General features: G+C 40.3%; 1 protein-coding gene across 1 annotated transcript; it reads left to right on the forward strand.

Annotated features, from left to right (window-relative positions):
- The first annotated feature begins 5,266 nt into the window (after positions 1 to 5,266).
- On the forward strand, positions 5,267 to 7,687 carry LOC105038666 (inactive LRR receptor-like serine/threonine-protein kinase BIR2). The gene has a single exon (XM_010914542.4). It carries the CDS (start codon positions 5,400 to 5,402, stop codon positions 7,251 to 7,253), a length of 1,854 nt encoding a protein of 617 aa, XP_010912844.3. The 5' UTR covers positions 5,267 to 5,399; the 3' UTR covers positions 7,254 to 7,687.
- Positions 7,688 to 27,997: the final 20,310 nt, after the last annotated feature.

Genomic DNA, 27,997 nt, shown 5'->3' on the forward strand with positions numbered 1-27,997 from the left:
TACCTTAAGATGACTTCCTCCTCAGTCTGGGCATACTTATGCATCCGATCGAGCATCTCATCGTAGGTATCTAAAAAAATTTTATTCAAAGAAAAAACCAAACGATTGCTCTGAAGTCCTCTTTTCAAAGCAGACATGACAACTGATTCATTAAATTTTTTTTCTTCCAGAGTGGCCGCATTGAAACAAGCCATGTATTTTAAAAATCTTCTCATTTCTATTGCTGAATAGAGAAAAAACTATCCACATGCCTCAAATGAGGTATGTTAGTGCTAAAATAAGTGACACAACAATCTCCCAAGCTGCTCAAAAAAGGAGATGAACCCTTGCGGGAGTCCAGAAAATCAAACCCTCACTGCCTTCTTGAGGGTTGTAGGAAAAGTAATGTACAATAGGACATCGGAGGCCCCTTATAAAGCCATGAGGGCTTTATATCCCTTGATATGACCATTGGATCATCAGAGCTATCAAAAGACTTGATGATGGGCATCTTGAACCAGTTCAAAATTAGTTTACTCAAGATCTCATGAGAAAAAAAAGATCGAAGATTAAAATTATCTTTATTCTGAGATCGACCTCCTATCTGAGCTCCATTAGATGCCTTTCAAGATTCAGGACCTTGTGCTCCAGGTCACCTCCTCTTTGAACTTTCACAGTGCTGGAGATAAATTCACCGTCAGCCTCATCAATATGATGTTCATCTGGGTTGGTTGAAAGCTATGCTGAGACAAAGCATTTGGGAGAGGAGCCTCTTTAGATAGTTGCTCCTCCTCTTTTTGAAACTGTTGGACAGTTGTTGTCAGGGCTTGAACTTACTGAACAAAAAAGCTGAATTACTGAGGATCAATAGCAATTAGTTGTTGCGATGGTACTTTGGTACTCGTTCTGGAGCAGAGGGAGAGGGATGCTGAGCTCGTGCTTTAACCATTTTTTCACAAAAGAAATCAGAAGGCCCTCCTTCTAACGCCAATCTATTGCCGCAGGACTTGAAATATGAAGTAGAGTGAATCGATTTGGGTGAGATTAGGCTGGAGCAATCCTTGCGATCCTAGCAAAAATTTTTCAATCTGCAAAATTAGTCAAAAATCGGATGAGGATCCTCTGGTTCTTGACCCTCTGATTCTTAAGTCAGTTTGAGCCTTGAAAATCGGGGTGGAAAAGAGTGGAAGAGCAAGAGAAGTAGAATAGAACTGGAGGAGAACTGGTAGGAGCCAAGAGTCTAGCTCAACTTTCTACTAGCAAAGTTTTTCCTAGTTTCAAAGAGCAAAACTTACCGATGGAAGATCCCTGACCCTCTATTTATAGAGAAATTGAGAGGCCATTTCAGAGTTTGTTAGGTTGTTAGAAAAATTTTTCGGCAGTTAAAGAGCCATCTGTAAATGAGCTGACGTACAGCTGTGTACATGAGCTGAACATGAGATCGTGGCAAGTTGTGTTCTGATTGAGGAAACCACCGTGGCATTTGTAGAACAGTTCTATCCCAATAACAACTCACCTTGGTAGATAATCAAAGTGAAATAGAAATGCCATAACATTCATCTCAGATAAAGGTATCAAGGTTCAGGTCGGTAGATACCGACTTGAACATTTTTTTGTTAGCTAAGACCGTCCGAATAGAATACATAAGGGTCTTTTATTCACTCGGTAAAATACCAAGCAGAATCTGCCAACAAGTAAATTGGTATGCTGGGATCCGATGCTTTAAGATTGATATCTCTTTGATCTCGTATGATGATGCCAAGTATCTTGAGGCTGGTTTAATGCACCAACAACCCCATTAGGGTAGGACAAGTATTAGCATATATAGTCTACAATCTTGTAATCTAACTTATCACGTCTTGGAATCTTCCTCTATACAATATTAGGGACTTTGAGGCTGTGACTAGATAGACCATGTCTTCCCCAGCTCTTGTTAGCTCCACTAATAGAACTATAATGTTGTAGAGATGATATCCTTCTGCTGCTACCTGCAATGAATTTTGGTTATGGAAAACAAACCTAGCACCATTAGTTACACTGCCATCAAAATAGGTTATGGAAAACAAACCTAGAGGATGCAAGGACTATTGTGATGGAGGCAGAGTCTTCTCCAGCTATCAAAGATCACCAAGCAACATTAGCGTAGATGAATTCGTTGGCATGCGACTGAGCTTTTATAATGTTGGTAAGAGGACTCTGATCCATACCTTTAAACATACAATCACTCCTGAACAACCAAAAATGATAATTGATATAACAAAGTGACGACCACCTTGGCAACAACTTTACTGCTTTGAGATTCCTCTTTTAGATGCCTGAGCGACGCATCAAGGAATGGGGGCCATAATAATTCCAAGGATTGTCATAACCTGCGAGCTCTTGATTAATGTAGGAGAATATTGTTGACCGTCTCCTCAATCTCCAAACAACACTAGCAGGGCTGATGATATGGCATGTGGTCTTATTCTTAAAAGAGTTCACAACCGTTCAATAATTTGTAAGATACCTGTGGTGGCTTGATTTGTCTTATACTTCGAACATTAATTAGTTGCAAAATGTTCAATTCACCTAAGATAAACTAAACTACATTTTTTTTCCCCTCTTCTCTCTGGATTTTATGTGCTACGAGGATGGGTTTTGTTACGGTCGAATCAACCAGGCTCATAAGATCGAAACCCATGTCCAGCTCGATGTGAAAGTATTGTCCATTTTGGGAGCCCATCGGATGTACTGAATGCGACGTGGGTGACCCTCACGGCTTTTTCCTCCTCGACCGTGCCAAAGTGACCGGATCCAAAAGATGCCTCCACGTAGGAGAGAGGTGTCCAAGCCTAATAAGATATGGTTGCCTGAACAACAATTGATGTGGGACTAAAGTCCATATTTCTCCGCAACAATGGCCCTCCCGATCAGGAAACCACTACATACTGGGAAAGACTTACACGGGCCATCAGTGTTGCGGTCGAGTCAAGCCAGGCTTATGAGGTTAGAACCCATATCCAACCCGACGTGAAGGTATTGTCCGCTTTGGAGACCCACTGGAATGTACCTCGTATGACGTGGATGATTCCTTACGATTCTACCCTTCTGGATCTTGCCAAAGCGATCGGATTCAAAAGACACCTCCACGTGGAATGAGATATCCGAGCTTAGTAAGACATGGTTGTTTGACTGAACAACCGATTGGAACTAAAGTCTACACCTCCTCCACCATAGGTTTAACCAATTCCACTTAATCTCCGAATTTTTATTGAAATACTCATTATAGTGGGCTCATTTGCTTGAAAATTATCATTTCATCATTATATTAGCTAAGAAAACAATAGAGTAGTCACCATCGGCTCTCTATTAGTAAAAAAAATGCTCTCCCATGGCATGATACGTAACTTTCTGTAAGGATGTGGATGGAATCTTATCATCTAACACACGCATGATCTAGGATCCTGTTTTTTTTTCCTATTTTGAAGTAATCCGGTTTGATAAAATATTATGGCAGTAAGAATTTAATATAAAACTTGTTCTATTCATCGTACTCAGAGAGATAGAGACATCAACGATAGGTAAACTGCATTTTGGTTGATCTGAAAGTATGGTAAATCCTCAAAGTTTGGGTTCATAATTTCCATAAAAAGGAAAAGTTCTGATCATGGTAGCGATATCTGATAAAAGAGCAATCTTTAGGTTGGGCTTTTTGGCTTTATAAGCTTCCTTCAATTCATTAACTATAGAAATCTAGAAATGTCAAGTCAAAAGCAGTTACTTTTTTTATAATAGTTGCCATAGTAGTTGTATAGTGTAATTAAACCATCAAAGGAGAAGGGTAGGAGTGCCATAGACACTTGCATAGCTGCCAATACAAATATCAAAGAATAGAGGTCTGTCATGTTGTCAAGCACGCAAGCCTTTTCAATTGGAGATGACAATGGAAGCAAATAAATTATATCTGGCTATCAGATCATGAAACCTATTTTTATAATCATTCATAAATTGTGAGCGCATGAAAGATGAAACCAATCAAAACATGCCAGGCTAAGAGGATTCATGTTTACGTATATTTAATTTCAGACCTATCATTCATTAAAAATATTTTAAATATTTATATAAAATTAAAAAATTCAAATAATATCTTTCATCTAATTTTTTTATATATAATTTAAATTATTATAAATAATATCGGTATGGATCCAGCTTATAACTTATATTGACTAGGGGATACTAAAGTATCAATTTATTGAACTAATTACAGATCGATCGTATTGTATATGAATGGATATGAATAATGGATGAAGATATTAATTTAAATTGTATGTGATTTATATAATAATTTCCATATTTATTTATTGTGAAGGTTTTAATGCATAATAATGAATTCAAATAATATTTTTTAAATATTTATTTTTAAAAAAAATATTAGATTATCACATATACTATCAAAAATATAGCCCAACGAGTACGTGGTGAAAAGTTATTGTCAGCCATTTTTAATCAATTAATATTTTAAATTATATAAGAAAGTTGCTTCAATTTTTTCATGGAACAATGCTGTCATCCCGTCTCATACTGATATGATATTTGACACTGAGATCAGGATGTTGAGATGATGATGAGATAGTTCCCTCTCGACCCATGAGATGATATTCCATCCCGATGTTTCCTGAGATATCCCATCTAAGCTTTGAATCGAAGTAATTAATTAATCATTTGGAAGCTCATTCTCCAAGCACCACCATAACCTTCAGCAACTGCGGATTAAAGGTCCAACGTGCTCCCGCATCTACCACAAAGGGAGCAACGTGCCGATTAACCTTCTAAAACCGGCAATCTATTTCTCGAGATTTCTTTTATTATATCTAATTTTTTCTCACAGCTTGGTGGCTCTGGACTGTGGTCACTCTTAATCCAAGAAAACCGCAGTACCATCCGCGAGACCCTAGTTTATCCGTCTCCAAACTCATAAAATTTTAATTGAGGGTGGAGGCGTGGGTGCGGGTTTCCTGGTCTTCCACACTATTTCACGCAACGACGCAACTTGTATTATCCGAAAGCGAAATTATTATTGCACCGCGCGCGGTGCAGAACGCGGGAACCTACCCCACCCCCACCTCGCGAAAAAAAAATTTTTCCCCCGACTCCCCCCCTCGCGGTGACCAATCACCGCGCGCGGTGCTGAATTTCTACACCGCGCGCGGTGCACAAAGAATCGCTTCCTATCTGAAAAGGCCGGAATGGCTCTCCACCTTCCCCCATTCTCCCACCAGCCTTCCAGCCCGAGTCAAATTTAGCAGCCGGCACGACTCTCAAAGCCCAGCTTACAATCCCTCTTTTCTCCCATTCCCAACCCTTCTTCCCAGTTGGTGTCCGCGTTCATCTCCTCCTCTTTTTTTTTTGGCCCCAGTCCAGCAGCCGCGTCTCCATCCTCCATGGCGATCCCTCGCCGCCGGGCCATCCCTCTCCTCCTCCTCCTCCTCCTCCCACTCCTCCTCCTCCTCGCCTTCGCCGCCGACGAGAACGACGTCAACTGCCTCCGGGGCGTGCAGGAGTCCTTGGATCCCAACGGCAGCCTCAACTGGAACTTCGCCAACACGACTGTGGGCTTCGTCTGCAACTTCGTCGGCGTCTCCTGCTGGAATCCGCAGGAGAATCGCGTCATCGCGCTTAGCCTCCCCTCCATGTCCCTCGCCGGCAGCATCCCCTCCGCCCTCCAGTACTGCCGCACCGCCACCACCCTCGATCTCTCCTCCAACTCCCTCTCCGGCCCCATCCCCTCCAGCCTCTGCGACTGGCTCCCCTACCTCGTCACCCTCGACCTCTCCTCCAACTCCCTCTCCGGCCTCATCCCTCCCGAACTCTCTAAGTGCCGCTTCCTCAACACCCTCCTCCTCTCCTCCAATTCCTTCTCCGGCCCCATCCCCGCGTCTCTCTCCCAGCTTACCCGCCTCAAGAGGCTCGATCTCTCCAGCAACCAGCTCTCCGGCCCCATCCCCCCCCAGCTCTCCTCCTTCGACTCCTCCTCCTTCGCCGACAACCCCTCCCTCTGCGGCCGCCCCGTCTCATCGGGCTGCGGCCGCCGCCTCACCCGCAAGAGTCTCATCATAATCATCGCCGCCGGCGTCTTCGGCGCCGCCGCCTCCCTGCTCCTCGCCTTTGCCGTCTGGCGCTGGTGCTTCTCCGGCACGCCCTCCGCGAGGAAGAAGAAGAGTGATGGTCGTGATGCGGGGAGGCTTGATGGGAGCCGGTGGTGGGCGGAGCGGCTGCGGAGCTCGCACAACCGACTGGTTCCGGTCTCGCTGTTCCAGAAGCCGATCGTGAAGGTCAAGCTGGCGGATCTGATGGCGGCGACGGCGGATTTCCACCCGGATCACATCGTCACCGCTGGGAGCGGTCGGACGGGGACCTCTTACAAGGCGGTGCTCCCCGACGGCTCGGCGCTCACGGTGAAGCGGCTCCATGGCTGTATCCTGCCGGAGAAGCAGTTCCGGGCGGAGATGGGCCGGATCGGGCAGCTCCGGCACCCGAATCTCGTGCCCCTTCTTGGATTCTGCGTCGTGGAGGACGAAAGGCTTCTCGTCTATAAGCACATGCCTAACGGCGCCTTGTCGGCGGTTCTCCGGTCGGCCGGCGAGGAGCTCGACTGGCCATCGAGGCTCAGAATCGGGGTCGGAGCTGCCCGCGGGCTTGCCTGGCTTCACCATGGATTCCAGGTCCCCTTCCTCCACCAGAGCATGAGCTCCAGTGCTGTGCTTCTTGATGAGGATTACGAAGCCAGGATCACTGATTTTGGGTTGACGAGGCTTGTCAGGCCGTCGGCCGGCGACGGCCACAGCACGAGCCCGTTCATGAGTGGGGATTTCGCGGAGTTCGGGTATGTGGCACCGGAGTATGCCACCAATCCTCTGGTCACCACCAAGGGGGATGTATATGGATTTGGGGTTGTTCTACTGGAGCTGGCTACCGGGCAGAGGCCGACGGAGATCTCCAGCAATGCGGCCGGGGAAGGCTTCAAGGGGAACTTGGTGGATTGGGTTAATCAGCTCGCTGCCGCCGGTCGAGTTGCCGATGCCATCGATAAATCGATTCGTGAGAGGGGACATGACGGTGAGATTGTGGAGTTCTTGAAGGTTGCTCTCGGGTGTGTGGTCGCCGACCCCAAAGAGAGGTCTTCCATGTATCAGGTTTACGAGTCTCTGAAGACCATTGGAGAGGCCCGTGATGTCTCGGAGCAGTTTGACGAATTCCCTCTTGTTTATGGCAAGGATGATCCAGATACCATGTAGTTGCTGCTGATGATCGTGGTGTGTATTCACGATCCTATGGGGGATATCGTTACCTCGAAGCGAAGAAAATGGTATGATGATGATCACAAATAGATGGGAGGCTCTTTCTTGCTGTTGTTTAAAAGTCCTTATATAACTTTAATCCATATGTGCTATTACTGTTGTGTGATCATATACCACCATGTCCTTTAGCTTTCTTGATTCCTTGAACTGTAATTTCCCGGTGGAGGAGGCTTCTGGCACGGGGCTCCCTCGTTGGTGTTGTGACACGCCCTTTGCCCTCGAAGCGAGGGAATTCAAATTAGTTTTGTCAAGGATCATGTGTTGAACAAAGCTTTCTCTGTAGCTTACTTTCTTGGTAGATATTAGAACTCACTGCTAGTGCAGTATGTAACTATGTTCTGCCCTGTGATACTATGCTGCTACTTTGTTAATTGGTTGCTGCAATCGCCTGTTCATAGTCTTAGTTGTTATATCTGTCAGTTGCTGATTATCTTGTCTTCTATTTATGGGAAACTGTTGCCATATGGACTACTCCAAGCAAGATTGGTGGATTTTAATGTCTAATAAAGTTTCCTGTTCAGTTTTTCCATTGATGCTTGCTTTTCTTTTTGAGCAATAAATCAAATGTCATGTCTTTTCTGCTTTTCTTCTCGATTATTGGCTTATGAGTTGCGATTGGCTGGATAACAGCGTTTGATGTTAGTTTGTTTTTCATTTTTCCTTTTTTTTCTTTGGAAGTTTAGGCTATTTTTCCTTTTTGTCACTTTGAAGTGACAGCATTTCTCGACCTGACAGGTCTTCTGTCATGTTACTTCAACATGATCTGACGTGTACTTGGTGTTCTGTTACTTCAAAGCGACCGAGAGGCAGGGGTTTATTGATTGCAAATTTATTACTTTTTTACGGCTCTTTAAATGTCGCAGTGGTGTAGCTTTACATTGTTGATCTGGCCTTATCTGCCGCGCCCCTTCCTATCTTTTTCACTTCCTTTCCGCACAGGCGCCCAAAAAAAAAAAGAAAAGCTCCCTTATACTGCATGGCCTTACATCTCAGTTATCTTAGGAGCTTCCAGTTACTTTAGTGCAAGGATGTTGCAATCCTTGTATGAGATGAGAATGTGAGGTTGGATATCATAATCCATCCACCCTCTACTCGCAACCAAAAAGAATCTAGTGCATCATTTGCTTTCATTTTAATTTTTTGCAACTCATTTAGAGCATCGTCATGTGGCACAAGTGGCCGTCCGCATCCAGCCTTCTGTTTTTCTAATAACCATAATTTCAAGCTTTGTCTTGACTACTCAATTTGGCTTGACGAATTCTCATTGAGTAGTGATTCTTGTTGAGGGTTGTACATGGTGTTATTGCAGGCTTTCAAAAGTATTTCTTATTACTTTTTTATTTATTTTACCTTAGGTCTTCTTAGTTGCTTCCTACAACCTTCAGTACATATTTAAGCACTTGTCCTTGCAGGAACCTCCTCCTATCATTGTTCTACATGCTATTTCCATGGATTAGATGCTGGTTGGCATGGCATGGCACACACCACACATGTTGTGCTTGTGCCTGTGCCTTTTCCTCGTTCAATGCTAGCACGATGGTGGCTGCCTATTAGTACCCGGCATGTGATCATGATAGTGGATGCCAAGCATGCCATGCACTGCCATGGCTCAGAATGGACAAAATGTTCTGTGCAAGTAGTAGTTCAACATCCCACCGGCATTGAATACTTTAAACCCTTGGTCATTACTATGTTAATTGGTTCTCTATCAGTTTGTTCTCAATTAACATGGCTCTTGCATCTCTCACTTATTCCCTGTGATTCTTTAAAATATTCTCATCTCTATCTGTCCATTCTTTTGTACAAAAATAAAAATGATCACACTCTGCCATCTCTTTTGAATTAATTTTGATTGGTTTCTCATTTTCATTGTCGTTGAAGTTGCATTCCTTACACTCAGCTTTCGTTGTATTGATATTAGGCCCTTATTATCTGAAGGTTCTCCCCACATATAATATGTTTTCTAGTACAAGATGATGACAATAATGATCTGAAGGTAAATACCATGACATTCAAGGTTTCAAGCACTCAGTCAACCAATGAAGCAATGTATCATGGGCTTATATTCTCTTTAAAAGTTAACCTGCAGTTCTACAGGTTACCATGCGAGTTTCCTTTTGCATGAGATGCCCGCACCTGATGCTTGTGCTCTTAAGTTAAACAAGTTCTTGATTACCTGTATTCTTGACTTGCAGCCACAACAGAATACCAACACACATTTCAGATGGAATAAACCGACTCTTGCTCTTTTTTTTTTAATATTTTGTAACATGAGAATCTTTGTTGTGCCAAAGATACATCATTGGAATAGCAAAGGCTAGTGTCCTGACTTGGCCTGGTTAAAGGTTCTAAATTCCCTTAATCCACCAAGACATGAGTTTTGCATGGTCCAATCAGTTTGAAATCTAATTGGTGATCTCGCATAAATTCTCTTGTTCACTAGCTTGTAAACTGACTTATACTGTTACTTTGTCGATGTATCAATTCCTTCCGCAAAGTTCAAATACCTGCTTCATCATCTACCATGAGAACAAGCAAATAGATGTTTTCTTAATAGTTCATGCTCACCAACTTTTTACTTCTTGTTTATTTCTTCATATGCATTCAATTGTAAGTAATGTTTATCTATTTGGTGTACTATATTTATTTGTCCTAATCATCTAGTTCTCTTTTGTATGCTATTATAACTCCCTTAACGGTGATTTTTGATGTCTTATCTTGGTGTTTAGTTTGTAATATTGGAATATTGATCTGCTATAGTGGTATTGCAATATTAGCATTTAGAAACGTTGGTCACGTATATCTTTTATTTTTGTGTTTTTTGGTACTTTAGAGTTTATCCATTGGTAATATTGTGAGTCCCATCGCTAATTTGTATCAGTTTGTAACTCTATCATTATGCTGTTATAACAGAACAAGAATAGAAATATTCACATTATTTGTGTTCAAAGAAGAAACTGATAATATTTGTCTGTTTAGATCCTTGGACATCAAGTATGAAGCTAGATGCTCGGGATTGAGACTGTTGCAGTCAAACCCACTCAAGGCACAGGAACAAGTGCAGATGGAATTGAGTGCTTTCTATATTGCACAAGGTTTCTACAAATTAAACCATACTCTTCTTGTTTATGAAATGAGTGGCTAAAATCATTTAATCTGATCATCATAATGTACTCTTTCCCTTGCGAACAAAGATTTGTCCACAGAAACATAGGGTTTTCTGTATTTTCCTTCAATTTTCCTACCGCTTTATGACTCCCCTTAGTGAATTATAGGAACTCTGGGTTCTTTTGTCAGTTCTCTTGGGATTTCAGAGCAAACCCATGCTTAGCCTACATTGTGATATGAGGGTTTAAATATATGTTCATTGTGGACTCTCCGAGACTCTTTAGTTGGTATTGGAAGTAATTCTATGAGATCACAATGTCAAGAACGTAAGTTTTGGTTTGGTCCAAAGAGCCAGCTTGTGACAAGTAATTAGGTTTGTTAGCCAGAAAAAAGAACTTGTGGTTAGATGTTCAGACTACCATAAAGCCAACTTAAATTGGTATTGACATTTGCTTTCTATAGGTTCATTTCCGTGCTCTACTCTATTGTATATTCTTTATGGCTTAGTCCTCTAATACTTCTCTGCTGCAACAACTTGATGCCCCCAAGGAACAAGAGAGACTCACCTTCAACATGAAATATGGAAGGGGAGGTCCTAAATGGCAGGTGGGTTCAAATATATACTGATTGTACCGAACATGTAAAGTTAGCCCTTGATCAAACTGTGCTGATATCTCACATTTGTTTCTTAAAAGAAGACTATCTGATATACTATCTATTCAGGAGGTTCATTTTTCATGCTTCTGCCTTCTGTCTCCATTCCATCATGATAGCTGTTTATTTGTTAAATCAGTGTTGATTGGGTTTCCATCTTGAGAAAGTAAATGAGGTACGTAAGCTCACAGACATTACCCTGTGTTGCATATCAGGTTTTTGGCATGGTTATCCATATGCATTTCCATTGACCTTTCTAGGTTGCATCATGAATTCACGACGGGATATACTGCACATGCTTTAAAAAGTTTTGGTTTTAATGGTTTCTTTCTGACTATATTAATAAGTATTCAGATTGCTCGTGACTGTTAAGGAAGTTTAAAACCTTGGCTATTTGCTTTATTGTATGTGTTCTCATGTTTCCTGGATGTGAACTGCGATGCTGCGTATATGTTTGTGTGGTAAGTTTGCCTTGAGAAATATGTTTGTGTAGTGAGTGTTGTATTGAGACAATTCCTACCAAATCTATGCTGCTACGTCGCAACCACAGTCATGACCCAAAAAAAGTGTGTTCTATCAATTAAACATTCTTTAGCCTGTCCTCTATTCTTTTGTTTTGCGTGCGTTCATCTTTGAACTGGGTTGTTGGGGTCAGACTTGGAGGACGGTAAAACCTCTTAGATTGTTAGAAGGGTCCATGGCAGCTAGGAAATATCAGCAACATTGGTTCCTAAACGCGTTCAAGAATAAGGACTTTGCTTCCCATGGAATTCTGGAGAAAGAAGATGGTGGAACCGGTCACAGGTTGACGATACGTAAGGTGCTCTCGGTCGCCTTTGAATATTCATAACCCATAAGAATGGTTGGAATAAAAGCTGAATCAATATTCAAACATTGCTTTCAGGAGGGAAGTCTTTATATTGGGCTCCACTGAATCTTTTCTCATACGAAGGCTACTAGTCTACTATCAGTCTCTGATTCCAAATACTGATGCATAAAGCTCTTCAAGTCTGGAGTAGATGCTGTTGCCGTGGCCTATGGGGGCTATAGGAGGACCTGAGGTTCTGAGTGGGAGCCTAATAGAGTAAGAATTATGACACTGTTTACATTTGTTATCATCTATATCACTGTTGTAGTCTTGCCCTTGTCAGAATGTATGGTGATGCATGCGTGAGGAATTTGTGGTGATTGATGGTGGTCCCATGGGAATACTTTTGTCGCACAGAGTGCTTTGAAAAGCAAAATGACAATCAGGTGTGTGACAAACGGACTAGATTCGATAAATTGGTCGGATACGACCCTTATATAGGCGAGGTTTGGATCGAGGGTCCTTTAAGTTTGGCTGGATGCTGGTCAATTTTTCGGTCTCTTCGCAAGAGTGGTTGGCCGCTTTGCCATTGGTTCTCAAGTTCTTCTGAAGACGCCACGGCTTGGGTAGACTTGGGTCAAGAATGTAGGTTAGGTCAAGTTCGGCCATGTGAAAGTATGCTGCGGTAATGTTAGGTCAGGTGGGGCCTTGGGATTTGACCTATTGGTGGGCTTGAGCTGAGTCCCCGATCACGCTGATTAGAGGTCAATATTGCAGATATTGCATGTTTTCGGAAAAACATCACGGAGTCCTGACTCATCATCATGAAAGAATTTTATGCGATTGTTGGGTACATGGAACCATGAAATAGGTTGCACTAATTAAGAGGTATGGAGAAAAATGAAGTATATAGTAGTGGGGCTTTAACTACCCTGGGATATTAAAGAGTTGCCTTGGGATTAACATCGAAAGAGCAACTCCTGATGAAGAAAAAAGTTGCGTTCATGTTAGGTTTTGGTGGTTACATGTCGGAATCACATAACATGGGAGGTTGATAATGGATAAAGTAGTTTAGTTTATATGGATGAGCTTGGCTAGCTAGTATAATTAGGAGGAGCATACGAGGAGAAAGATCCGTGTGGTTATGCGTTGACCGTGATTCACAAGGGGTGGGTCATGATGACCGCTTGGTGCTACATCAGCAGAAGGAACATTTTGTGTAACTTAACAGTGATCCATAGCATTTTAGTTGAGAGAGTGCGTTAGTTAACCGTGCTGATACCGGTGAAAGAAGAAGAAGTGCAGCACATTCCGCAACCTCTGGAATGCACCAAGATTTGCTGTACATCCTATATTGAATTATACTGACACTATAATATTGCATTGATGTACCATACCATTCTATACTAATAGTATCGTATCGAATCGTATATCAATAATATTGTAGGATTTTATCGGTAAAGGTTTCAATGTCACGATGGCAAATCTTGGTACGCAAATGAATATAATTTACTTTGTTACATAGTCCTGGATGGGTTATCATGCATATGATTTTGAGATGGTAAATACACCGGAAGGACCCATTGCTTGTCATTTCATTTCCGTGTGCTTCAGTATTCAATTACAAGCACATATTCGAAGGAACCTGATGTTTCATAAGATGATGTAATGTAACTACAGAGACAAATGACAACCCATTTTTTGATTAGTCTTTCTAAACTATTAACTTACGTTCCTCCATAATGAGAGGATATCCTGCCAAACAATATCTTGGGGTCTATGAATAAATTTATTTGGTCCAATGAGAATAAGTCCTGGTCAAACCCTCCACTGCAATCTACAGCCTAAAATATCCTTAACTATTATAAATTTTTATTTATAAATAATGATAATATGCAAAATAAGATAAGATTTTTTTGTATTAAGAATATAATAGATACTATTTTATGCAGTATTCTTCGACATAGATCATTTGGAATAAATTATTTTTCTGTGATCAACTATATATGTCAAAATTATTTTTTTAAATATTATATTTTTAAAAATTAGCTTTCTAAAATAATACTACTGGAAAAAAATTTCCCTTATGAATCAAATGAGTCAAACTTGATAAAACACCGGGCATCAAAAGTTATTCTGTCTTCAATTTTTTTTTTTTTTTTCCTTCTCTTAAGTTTCTTTCAGACCTTCCATCATCTCTGTAAGCACGCCTTTCGCTTTCCCCTGCTAACATGACGTCCAGCTGTCAAGGAGGATTCATAAAGGATCCGGATGCGTTAAACGCAATTATCCTATGCCCACCCACTTCTTGAGCATCAATAGCAATTGGTGAGGCGTGTCATCATGTATGTGATATTTTTCACGAGAGAGAGAGAGAGAGATGCTCTTAATTTGTCTGATGTCAGTACGCGGACCATGCTTGCACAATGCATGGCGGTGCCCAAGTTCTAGGCTCAATTATACACATTTATGATAAACTTATTTCTTAGTTTAGACTGCGTAATTTTATATGAGAATTTACATAAGCTTTGGACATCATTTTGCACAAATTTTACGATAAACTTGCACATGGACTAATAGCATACGTGGGCAAACAAGCATGACAGAGGCCAAGATCATTTTTGTCCGCTGACACACACACACACACAAAAAAAAAAAAAAAAACGCTCCACCTCTACAAAATTAAAAAAAAAAAAAGGTTAAACATTTTTTTTTTTGGGGGTTGGGGGGCGACAAGTTCCCTAAAAAGATTACTAGCACTGAGCAACTTAACAAGGCAAACAATGTGAGTGACCAAATATAAGATACATGCAAAAATTCAGGTGGCTACAATGGACGAACGTGCTTGGTTGGCTTAATATAGTACCCCCACCTTTTTTTTTTTTTCTTTCTTTTTTCTTTTTCTTTTTTCTTTTTTTTTTTTTTGTAGAAATACGGTACTCTTGTTTGGCGGCCTATATAATACTAGGGAAGATAAACCCATAAAAACCAATGAAATAATTTGACGACTGCCACAAACTGAACAAAGCTCAATAAAACCTGATTTGGGCTGGATCAGGGTAGAAGTTACCATCTTGACTTCGTTCTCCACATGCATCCTGCTACCTTCTTGGGAGCAGGGTCGTTATGTCCCTCGTCTCGCTGCCCTGATATAAAATATAACCAGCCATTCCTGAATTCAAGGTAGTCTTGATGCGGAAAGCCATTCGCCCAATCACAGACCATTCCTGTCCATCATGCATTCCTCCAATCTTAAGATCATGATGAAAATATGATCGCAATAAACAGAATCTCTGAGAAACTTTTTTTTTTTTTTTTTTTTTTTTCAGAAGAACGTATCAAAACTTATCCCACGTCTCTGCATTATGCATTGAATCTTCAATGTCCTCCATGCACTTACGGGGAACAGGTTACAATTAATGACAAACTGGCAACTCTACAGAGTATAGTGAATATTTAAAAGCAACAATATATGATGTTGATTGGATGACAAATATTTGCTACAACATGACACTTCAATATATTTGACATGAGAACTAATCCATTGATGAAAATTTCACACAAGATTTTTTTTCTCCCCCAAAAAACTAATAAGTGTTTGGCACAAGATTTGATATTCCAGATTTAAAATTTCAGTTCCGCAAAAATGTATCAAATTTGTATGGCTGATGTTTTGGACCTCAAAAGTGGAAAAGTTCAGTTTTGTTCTTTTTCTCCGATATGAAATGATGCCAGCTGATTTGTCCAAAATTAGGTTGCAACTGAGCCAATCCTGGATGAGCTATAGAATTTTTAGCATTGGCTTGGCCAATTCAAGACTGGAGGGTTTTCAACCTTGGGGTCACGAGCCACTGGAACTAGCAAGCTGAGTCAAGGCTACACTTTTATCTTATTTTTCTGGAGTGTGCTTCAAGCAAGGCCAATTGATTTAATGTAGACCTGACCTAATCTATTTTAGCTTTGCTTCCTGAAACTTGCATGAGAATTTTCAGGCTCATCGAATTCTTTTGGTTATGTTGGAAGTACTGAGAATTAGTTTTGAGTTAGAACCTTGCAAATTATGTTGTTTGAGGTTCTATAAATGGTTTGATAGACATATTAAATTACTATTGGAGATCTAGCTAGCTCAGTATTTATATCATTACCTGTGTACATGTTCAGTATTTAAATGGATTGGAGCCTTGCATGCTTTTAAAGCTGTACTCGCTTGAGTGTGTGGCAGTAGCCACATCTCTGGCTTGTGCCTTGGGGCGTGACAAGTATCAATGGATGATCAAGTAGATGAGAGCTTCCGTTAAAGAAGTACATAGTATAGGTTTTGGGAATCCTTAACTGCTAAAATGATGTAGAAAATCCACCAAAAGGCTTCATTAAACTTGATCAACTAATCATCCACACTTTCTTTTGGATACCATTTTGCCCCTTACGTAGAGGTGGTGTGGAGCAAGAATATAAGAATGTAAGAAACCTAAGATTTAGTTTATCCTATCAAATTAAATGTAAATATTTCAACCTTTAAATCTGGCTTTAGCAACTCTAGTAGATCTTAAGAACCTTTTGCATAACTTCTATCAGCATGAAAAGCTCAAACACAATCTGAACTAATAAGAAATCATAAATATCCTCTCTTTAATCGAGAAAAAAAGCTGGGACAGTATAGCACTTGGTTTCCAGATCATACGATATGAATTTCCCAACTGAGACCAAGTGTCCAAACGTTTATTTCCCTCTCAGCGCTCGAAAACCTTTAGAATTTTAGTGTCACCTCTGCAATTAAAATCCTTTGGATGATTTGAATTCCACTGAAGATCTATTGTTTACAAATGTTCTAGTCTGCTCTAAATTCAGAACATGTAATTTTTCATGAAGCTTTCTTAAGCTGCTATTTGCAGAAGACAGATTTAACAAAATGGATAGGGAAAATTAGACAAGTAATATTTCTGATAATTGGTGTCTAGGGTATAATCTGTCAGTGATGTTTACAAGAATAGAATGACCAAAATATTGATATCAGGTTATCTGAGAAAAGTAATTCATATCATACATGGATCTGCATGCTTTTATTATTAAAGGAAATGATGCAACAGCACCACCATCTCTCGTGCTTGTATAAGTTATTCTAAGGCTGAGATTTGCACCTAACAGTTCTAGACATATGCTTCCACCTGCTCTACCACATTGTATCTGTGACACTACCATCAAGAGATTCCATTAGTTCACCTACATCTATATTCTAGACTTTCAGAAGTTCTTTAATGGGATTGGGATTGTCCATTCTACATAGCTTGAAAGTTGAAACAAAAGTGTACATGATCAGTGCCCTATGCTGCTCATTAACCATCTTCTTGTCTCTGCCTTTGAGCATGAAAGTAGCACCTCAACAATGCAGTAAGGCTTTATGACTCAAGTGTTATCAGTTCATGATAAAAGAGACTATTAAAAGAATGGGAAACCTTGGAGAAGAGATCTTCCCCCTACAACTACTAAAGCTAATAAGCAGGAACAAGGTTCATACCAAGGTGTCTAAATTGAATCGAATTACTTCACAAACCAGCACCATTTTTTTGGTCATAGCATGCTTCTCTGTTGTGTCTCTGACAATAATAATGGAATTGTTTACATTAACCCATGCAGTTCTATATGCAAATCTGGTTTTGGCATGCATGGCAGTTGCTTCCATTTTACCCCATCATCAAGCATGTAGACATCACCATACGCCACCTGAATTAGCACATAATCGTGAATATGAAGGACATCTTTGAAAAGACCAAAAAAAAAAAAGATAAAGCATAGTCAAACCGAACCACAAAATTTAGCTATAACTTTTAGCAAAACTTGCAACTAGAATGGCATGAAAATTTTAATTCTAACCACAGAGAAAAACATAAGTATTTACATGAATTTAAATTATCAGCTCAGCTTAGCATTCCAAATTGTTCCCTTTTTTCTTATGATTATAGACGGAAGCGAGAAGGCCTAGAAATTGGTCAAACAGAATCATGTAGTGTCGTACTAATTAGTTACTTTAAATGGAACATGAACAGAGTGAGGTGATTGCTAGGAAAGTCTCTCTACCACTATCTACAAAATGAATGAGAACGGGTAAAAGTCATAAAAATCTTAAAGTATTCATGTGCAAAGTGACCAAAGTGCCAACTGTGAAGCTTCTAATCCTAGCTTGCTGATTCTGGTTCACTCTTAACAATCACAGCAATTAGTTTTCAATTTACAACCCATGAATTTTCACATGATGATGAAAAGGTCATTCATGCATGCATACCTTACTACACACATCTCAGCCACACTGTTATTGTCCCCAAAAGGCCATGGTTAACAACACAGCCCATCTCTGGTTAATATCACATCGAATGTTTCTATACAATCATTCAAGAACTTTATCAGAAATGTCACACTGAAGACATCAAATTTGAGGGTTTTTTAATTATTATGAAGCTTTGTCGATTTAAAGGCAGCACAGGACCCAAATCTGCCACTTTTGATGAAAGGCTAGGAGCTATATAGAGAACCGACATGCCATGACTTAAATTCTTCAATAAACACCACAAGACAAGATTAAGATCACCATTAATTTCACTTTGTAATTACAAAAAATAAAATATTTAGCAAGGTAGGAACTAGAAGCTCATTGCCGTTAGCTGAATCATGTGATCCTCATTATTTGCTAAATTTAATATGAAGGACTGGCATGCCTTTCTCAATCCAGTGACAAAAGATTATGAAGCAAGTGGAAAATCAACTATATACAAACTGCAACTGTAAAAACAAGGATATTGGCACTGAAACATGTTCTTGTCCATCAACTTAAAATAATTTAAATTGTCCTAGGTCATTTGGCATGTAAACGATGAGGGAAATGAAAATGATGCTTGAAGATATCTTAATGACCTAATATAGATAAATGATTTTGGTATATAAACTGTTTAGAAGTCCCTCATTTGCATTTTTGCCCTTCAAAATGTTGAAAATGCATATATTTCCTCCAAAAGTCTGAAATTGCCCATATCGCCTTCTTGTCATATTGCATTCACTTTCATCATTCTGACCTTATTTTGGCCCAATTAAATTCAAGTCAACTTGTCTCTTCATTTTTTCTCTGAATCAGATGTAACCTTTTTTATATTTTGAAGGGCCTATCTGAAATACCAAGCCAAGGGTATAAATGTACCTTTCACCGTTTTAGGGGCAAATAAGCAATTAAGCACTTTTCTGAAGAGCATGTATGCACAAAACCCTTAAAAGGATAAAACGGTCATACAACAGGAGTATGTATCAAACATCATTCACAACACATCATCATCCATGAACAATGTGTAACTCTACACTCCATGCCATGCACATAGTGAAAGAAAAACTCATTGATCAAGTTTTCACATAGATGACAATGCATAGTCAGGTGGCTTATTTTAAAACTGTCCATGAGATACCTAGTAAACTAGGTGTCAGGAAGCCATGGAATATATGAATGTGGCAAACAAAGAATAACAAAATTCTTGTAATCTGACCAGAATCCTTTTTATCATAATCCACTTAACATGCATGGAGGAACATTAGGTTACAGATGACAAGGAAGATGTACAAAATAAGTGAAATGCCGCTTAGTAGAATTACCAGCCAATAAATGCTCATAAGTTTGAAGCTTCAACCAGGAGGTGGCACTGGAAAGGTAAAAAAGATTGCCCTCAAAGGTAAAGAGCAGATGCCAGAAAGTCACACAGAACCCTGAAAAAAAAAAGGCATTTTTGTAATTCTCTCTCAAAAGAAACAGATGTGGTGACAGTTTGAGGTGTGCTTGAGTGGACAAGCCATGTCAGATGATTTGTGGTAGAATCATAAAGAGTTCAATATTACTAGAAAATGGGATGAATGTGTACTTTTCTCATGGCAATGCTCATGGAATTGAGCAAACCTTGAGATAAAATATGGTAAAGAAACTTAACGCCCTTAATCTAAAACCGACACTAAAAGTGTTGCTACAGTTGGGAAATATTGAATGTTACAACAATGATGATCATATCATCTACATGCAACAGTTTAATGACATAGTCACAGTAGTGTAGAGTGAGGACAGAGCATAGTCATGGTAGTTTTTAGTGAAAAAAAGTCTCATGCCTCAAGCACTCAATGTGCTATACGAGCACATAGATATAGAGGTGCCCATATGCTGTCTTGGATCCAATTTTTCGAAAAACAGGCATAAGGCCCAGCCAGAAGTTTATCATAGTTTTTCATACTGGATATTGCACCACGTGTTAATTACTAGAATTCAACTTGATCTTTAAGTATTGACTAAGACAATTTATATTAATATTCTCTTAAAAGGAATGATCAAACATTTAATTCTTACCTTCATTGTCATGAAAGGAACAAGAGCCTTTTATATAATTTTCATTATTGAGTTCTCTGTTTTATAACAGTAAATAAATGTTGCCATCAATAAACTCTACAATCAGATGAAACCCTTTTTATTAGATAATCATGGTACTTCCCAAATTGATCAATGGAGGAACAATATTACCATATTTGTTCAAACGATAGCAAAGTGGATGACAACTCATTCCATACTAGGAACAATCGCAAGAAATCTTTGATAACACAGATTCTATTTCAAAATGATATGTAGGATCAAGGAGTTGGCTGAATCCCATGAAACCATTTTATAGTTCATTGACATCTTCTTTTATAAAGCAAATGACTTCAACTCTTGAATGATTCACATTATTTCTAGTTCTATCGTATATCAATAATTATGATCTTGCATATGGAAAATTCCTCCACAACTTGTTCATTTGCAACAAATATTTTCTTTTTACATCAGTCAAAAAAAAAACATTTTTTTGAGAGGCAGACTATTTCACCAAAGCATAGACAAATTTAGAATATATGCCATGCCCATGTTGGATACTTTTTGGATATCGATACTTGTCAAATACTTCACAGACAAATATGTGATATTTATGTTAAGTATCCTATTTTTCAAAAACTAAAAATGCGCATCATGTAAAAGTTTGCGGAATTTGATGCTATAGCACAAAGCATGGATTATGTTATAATGATAGCCCAATATATCTCTATTAATGCTTTCCTACATGTAAAAAAGAAATGCATATATTCATTCCTGTATCCTATCAGTATCATATCCTACTTTTTCAAAAATTTGTTCATTTTGTTGTGTTGGTGTATCAGTATCATGTTTTATCCATAACATGTATCCATACCCATGCTATAGGTGCCATTTATCATATACCATTTTATCCATTATTGATTTCCAAAACTAAAGGTCATGGAAAAATAACATAAAGGACACTATAGATGATGATATTACAAGAAAGTTTGAAATTAGTATTCATAACAAAAAGGAGAAACACTTCAAAGTGTCCACTTTGAAATGTTGCCAAATCAAAATATATCATACAAAAAGAATTAGTGAATCAATAGGTTGGATTTTTTACTCAAGATGGGCATGCATAGTATATGAAATAAATAAATAGTTTAATCACATGCCTCATTTCTTCGGAAGCACTTGCAAATTGGTGATCCAGGTTTAGCCATATAATCGCCCTTTTGACCACCAATAACAAGAAGTCAATCATTAGCAACAACACAAGCCCCAGTGGCAGAAGATATATTACATTAAAAATGAATACATACCATTGAGCACTTACCTAATAGGGCATGTAATGTTATAACAAACAGCATGTATCAAAATAAATGTTTGTTTGCACATTAATGGACTCTTGTAGTAAATCTTTAGAGGATTTAAATGTAGAATTACCTAAAGAAAGAAAGTTGATTATCAACACATGACCTCCAAAAGAAGCTTAAAGCAAATGGGATATCATGACAAGTCTCTAACAAGCTTGAACACCAAGAAACATATAAGGCATCAAAACTAGACTTAGTGACACAAAATTTTGCCCACTGTTAGAACTTGATATGAGCAAAGGTGGTGCACAAAGAGCTTCTGATGAAGCTCCCTTAAGTCAGACTCCTGGAGGACCCCTCCTGGTTCTTTCTTATCTGCAACTCCACAACGCCCGACTCCATCCCCTTGATCTGCCTAAAGATGTCACCAACCTCAAGACGGTTTTACCGAAGGAGTCTGTGCCTAGCTAGCTCCACCTCCAGATCACCCAACATCTCGCATCCCCACGAACCGGCATCCTCCACACCTCACTAATCAGATCCCACGATCTCGGATAGAAAGTTCGAATTTCTCAAAACTGAACGGAGCCTTGCATCCATAGTCCATTAATGGTAATGAAAATCGGACAATGATCCGATGCAATCCTCGGGAGGTGCTGAATCTGATGCCCTGAAAAGTGCTGGAAGCAGTCAACGATGGCTAGCGCCCAATTAATCCTCTTCCAAAGCCTAGCTGCCCCCTATCGATTGTTATGCCAGATGAATCTGGATCCAGAGTAATCAAGATCAATCAAGCCTGCATCACTGATGAACTCCCTGAACTCTCTAGGGTCAATACTATCCGCATACTGCCTACCGTCCATCTTCTTGTGGGACCCCACAATGCAATTGAAGTCCCCAACAATAAGAGAAGGCAAGTCCTGTGATACCATCTTGAAAATCTCAAACCAAAGCACCCTCTGCTCCCTATATTCGATACTCGCTTACACTCCAAATAGAAAAACAAAGGACCTCCGGTCTGCTCCAAGATGACTAAGGTCACCTATTGCTTGCATCTATGAAAAGCATCCATCCTGATCGAGCAGCATCTCTACATCACTAGGATCTCCCCAACAAACCCCTAGACTCCATCATATAGGTGCTCCACACCAACGAAATCCATCGTCTAGCACGGGCAAGACTCGCCCTTGGAAATTGGGTCTCGAGGAAGACATAAATGTCAAGACAATACTACTAGATAATTCTGTCGAACGTTGTTCGGAACGAGGGCTTCCCTGCCCTCCAAGTGTTCTAAATCAATAGCTTCATTGCGACAACTGATGAGGAAGAGGATCTGCACTAGTACCCCCCTCAGCTTGAATATCTGCCTCAATCCTAGCTGCCGCCGAGTCCATTACTGACAGACTCTCCCCCACCCCCTGGATGGCCTACCTCAGTCGAACTATTATAGCCTCATGATTCATGTCCTGACCTCCCGCCAAAGCATCCACATGCATTAAGACCTCTCCCCTAGGAGGCACAAAGTCATGCTCCAAGGGCTCCAGCCCTGCTCAAAACACCCCTCCTCAACTGGGGCACCAGGATCAATCGCCAACTCTTCCACCTGAAACGATGCCTTTTCCTCCTCCCCGAGATCCTGATTGAGAAGATGAAGATCCTAGAGCCTCCATCACTAGCTACTAACTCCGTTCGAGCCTCTAGGAGGACTAGGGCCTTACCTTTGACCCTATTCTTCTTTACTGAACCTCTCTTGGACCCACGTGGCCTATTTTTCGCTCATTGGGCCTCACAGGTACCCGACTTGCATCAAAATCAAGGGGCTAGGCGCACTTGGGCTAGGCTAGGCGCACTTGGGCTAGGCTGAGCCCGCACCCAAAATCCCTGCCAACCCGTTCCAAGGCCCAAAAGGCCTATTCGCTGCAGCGCCTCCGAATGGGCTATCGCCCATGTCCCGACTCAGCACCAATGGGCCAAACCTGTTGGTGGGCCGGACTGCACCCGTGCTCAAGCCCGAATCACTCCCAGCACCAATCTTTGTGCCCCTGTCGCCCAATCCAGCCATTGATCTGGGCTTGGATCGGATAGACGATCGCCGCCATGCAGTCTTGGCTAGCTTGATCCAACCATCAAATCCAGTCGGTGGGTTATCCCAATCCGAGCCCACCTTAGTTGGCTCCTTTCTGAGTCAACTCATCCTAGGATCCGACTCAGTGGGCCGAGTCGATTCTGTTGGATTTTAGGTATTTTGCATGTAGATTTCAAAATAATTTTGAATTTAAGCAGTGAAAGTCAAGATTAAAATAGTTTTAATCCTACGCATGCATAGATCAAAATCTTATACCTATTAATCTAGTTCATATGATGATAAATAAGACATAAAGCATCTGATTTTAGAGATTAAAAATTTATTTATGATTGAATCACATACTTGAATCGCAGAACTTCTCGAATCCGGATCAGTGAATGCCTTCAGGTTCTGATCTAGCCACACACATGCCCGACCTCTATGGATATCCATACCAGACCTGATCTAATCAGAGGCTCTATGTTCTCCCTGAGGTGCTAGCTCCTTTGTAGAAACGCTTCCTTGATGGTTGAACAAGATCTTCTTCAATCTCCAAGACAATCTCAAAAAGGAAGAAGACAAGGTGTAGGAGGATTCTGACTTGGAGAGAAGAGAACCTTTCTCTCTCTCTCTAAAATTTTCCTACGCCCCAAAGAGAACCCAAGTCCAAAATAGGGTTTTCAGATGCTTCTCCACATCCCAAAGCCCCTCTATTTAAATAGGAGGCATCCAATGATGATAAGGCTAGAGTTTGTGTAAGACTAGGTTTGACAGGATCAAATCCAATCAAACTGGGAGTCCTATTTTGATCTAATCAAAATCAGATCAAATCAGATTTGATCTCAAATAAAAATAGACGTAAGAGAGGTGGTGTGAAGGTGATAGGGTTAATTTGCCCTATTTAATGATGTTTTATATGACTGAATATTTTCAAATTTCAAAAACCCTCTTGCCATATGGAGCTGTTCTGACTGCTATATTTAAGGCATTTGATGTCCACATCACGGCTGATGATGAAGTTATCAAGGTTAAATATAGTGACATTTACATCATGCATCTCTGAGGCGTATGGGTATACATTTCATGATGGGTATGGATGCGTATGTCTATAGTAGATGAAGAAGAACATGATGGTGAAGAAGGTGATTAGCCTATCGATAGAAAGCAGCCTACACATGCTACACATCCGATCAGCAGTTATCCGATCAGCATGCATTATCTGCTCGCATAGATGCATTGGAGATATCTGTCAGCGAGAGATTTGCACGTATGGATGCTTGGCTGGATGAGGGATTTGCACAGATAGGTGCCCGACTGGAATGAGGAATTTGGATGATTTGATCAGTTGTACAGCATTTTGATCGTCAATTTCCTCCACCGCCACAGAACCCTGCTCCAGATGATAAAACTTCAGCGATTGGTTGCAGTATGTGAGGCTTCATCTGAAGATCTGTCATCTTTTTCATTTATTTTTAGATAAATATACTTTGATTTGATGTAAGCATATGTAGCTTTCGTTTGTTGCTGTCATTTTACATGAGAAATCTTGTAGTCTGATCAAAATTATGTGAAATTTAAGATATGATTTTGACAGCAAAGTGGTTAATCAATAATTAGTGTTCAAGAACACCCTAAACTAAGAATGCATTAGTGTCCAATCAATAATTATAAAAAAATTAAGTAAATTTTTTTTTAATTTGAAAAATATATTAAAATCAGATCAGTCGATCACGTGAGAAAATCGATCGATCGAGGCCCACCGAGCAGATTGGTCGAGCCCGAAACCTCAGGCCGGTCGACCATTGTGGCATACAAGCCGTGCCATTATGGTCGATCGCCTGAGAATTTTGATCGACCATCGTCCATCGAGCCCACCGGTTGAGCCAGGTAGCTCAAGCCGGTCAACCAGGAGTGTAATTCACTTTGCAGGTGGTCGACCACCTGGTGATTTTGGTTGACCGCTGTACATCGAGCCGATCGATCGAGCCAAGTCGGCCTGTGCGGTCGACCACTTTGGCACGCAAAGTATGCTAATGCAGTCGACCGCAAGATCTAGTCGGTCGACTGCTGGGTCAGTTCAAATAATTTTTTTTTAATTTTTTTGTTAAATTATTAGGACTATAATTTTTTTGTTAAATACTTTTTTGCTTAGATAATATACTTTGGCATGCCAAAATGTATTAAATAAAACATGTGTAATACTATAAATCCATAAATCCATACTTTCTACAAATATGAAAAAATATAAAAATATATACATCACGTGCCACAAGGCGGTCTTCACTTCTTCCTTGCAAGTTGCACTCGACGACCCATAGGCAGAGCCTCACTCGGTCCCTCCTCAGTATAATGCTCACCCGGACTCTCAGTCGAACCGTCGTGCTCCTCGGTACGATGCTTACCCAGACCCTTAGTCGGACCCTCATGCGACTCGGTACGATGCTCCATCAGACCCTCACTCGATCCCTCGTACTCGGTTGCTGCATATTCAAAATGTACTGTAGTCTCCTCTATGAATTGAAACTGGATCATATTGTCATGCATATACACGAGTGAGGGCATATATGAACTAAATGATGGAAAGTTCGAGATCAGAAATGATGATGAGCAATATCGTCTGGTACCTTCTTTATGCAATGCAGGTGCTCTTGATGATGAGGGATCCAGGAAAGGTGAAGGAGTGGACTCTGCAGTGCCACGGCCATGATCGTAGATATCGATGGAGATACAAGCATGCTGTCGGACGGCATGGAGGTCTGAAGTACAAATATCCTGGATGAGCTGCCCGGATGTAGATAACGAGTCTGGACAAGCCAAACGATGAATCCTCGTCAGATTATCACTCTGACACAAACAAAAGATGAGCAGTAGGCAAATAAACATGTGTTAATCACAAAAAATAAAATGTAAAATATAAAACCTTACCAGATAGTCAATCATCGCTCCACCATGACAAATGAATCGATGCATAATGCGACGATATCACTCCATGTAGTTGTCATAATAGTCCATCATACCGTCGGTCGCTGGACCGTTTACAATATAATCCTACCGACTTTGCCAAAGTGCAACCCACTACTGATGAATTCTTCCCCAGTCATGATCGGCTCGCCCCCGAAGGTCGATATGATGAAGTCTGAAATCCGTATCACAAACCTCTAGAATAGTCTGTCATAATCCGAATTGGCACATCACTTTATCCGGATAGTGTCACTCGATGATAAAAAAGCATGAAGTGTCATCCGACACCGCTATATATGCTGTCCACAAAAATAAATCTGATAGACCTACTAGGACCAGAGGAGTATATGGCTGCATACAACCTTTTCATCCATAGGGTTAAGTATAAGTAATATGAACATAGTCGTTCTAAGAGATTATCTAAATAATGTAAATCAGTTATGTTTATCCCTGCTCAAATCCGAGACGATCAAGATGATGCCGATAACTCAGTAAAATATGGGTGGAAACCTCCATCACTTCAAAAGCATCTCTCCACTTGTATAATGAAATTATAATGGTACATACAACTGTACTTCAAATACAAAAACTTAGAGTTTGAACATTATAATGGTACATACAATTACATACCTCATGGCTAGAGGACCAGCTGGTAATGCACCTCCACCTGCCAAATCCATAATAGAATCTATAGGAGGCTGAAGTAATCTACAAGGAGCTATAGATAGAAACCTATCCCAGACCCATACCTGGAGTAAAATCAAAGGTCCCATAATATCATGTGCATCTATCCTACTTGCTCTACAAAGCCCTCTATACAACCATGCTAAGCCCATACTACCCCAACTGTAGTTTTTTGCAGCCTCAAAATCGACAAGTAGTGGCAAAAACATTATATGCATCATGTTATTTGATTTATCTGCATATAAACACCCCCCCAATCAGTTGCAAAATATATGTCCTAGCACAACGCTGTATGGCTATAATGTCTGCATCTAGCGATAGCTCAGAAAACTGCTGTCCCAACTATACAAGATTCAATCAGCAACTCTTAAGTTTATCAACAGGTAGGACAATACCTAACAAATCAAAGTAGACCTGACGCCAGTCCTGACATGTGCTACCTATCACTGGAAGACCATCAACTAGTAAATCCAACTGAATGTTGACATCCTCCAGAGTGATAGTGCACTCATCAGATGGTAGGTGAAATGTATAGGTTTCTAGATGCCACCGCTCTACGAACGCGGTGATCAATTGCGAATCTAGCGAGATGAATCCCAAGCGGCTAAGCCCGTAAAAATCCGCCTGCTGCAAAAGTGGAACTATCCGTATATCCAGCGGGGTCGAGCGAGTAAAGGCTAGATCTCGCCATCGACATCGAAGAAAGGAATGCTCCAGTAAACATGAAAAGAAGCTAAC

Source organism: Elaeis guineensis, chromosome 1 (genome assembly GCF_000442705.2).
Source record: "Elaeis guineensis isolate ETL-2024a chromosome 1, EG11, whole genome shotgun sequence".
Lineage (NCBI taxonomy): Eukaryota > Viridiplantae > Streptophyta > Magnoliopsida > Arecales > Arecaceae > Elaeis > Elaeis guineensis.

Bases quoted from the DNA above. Each gene is read 5' to 3' on its own strand.
- LOC105038666 (XM_010914542.4), top strand. From the start codon at position 5,400: ATGGCGATCCCTCGCCGCCGGGCCATCCCTCTCCTCCTCCTCCTCCTC.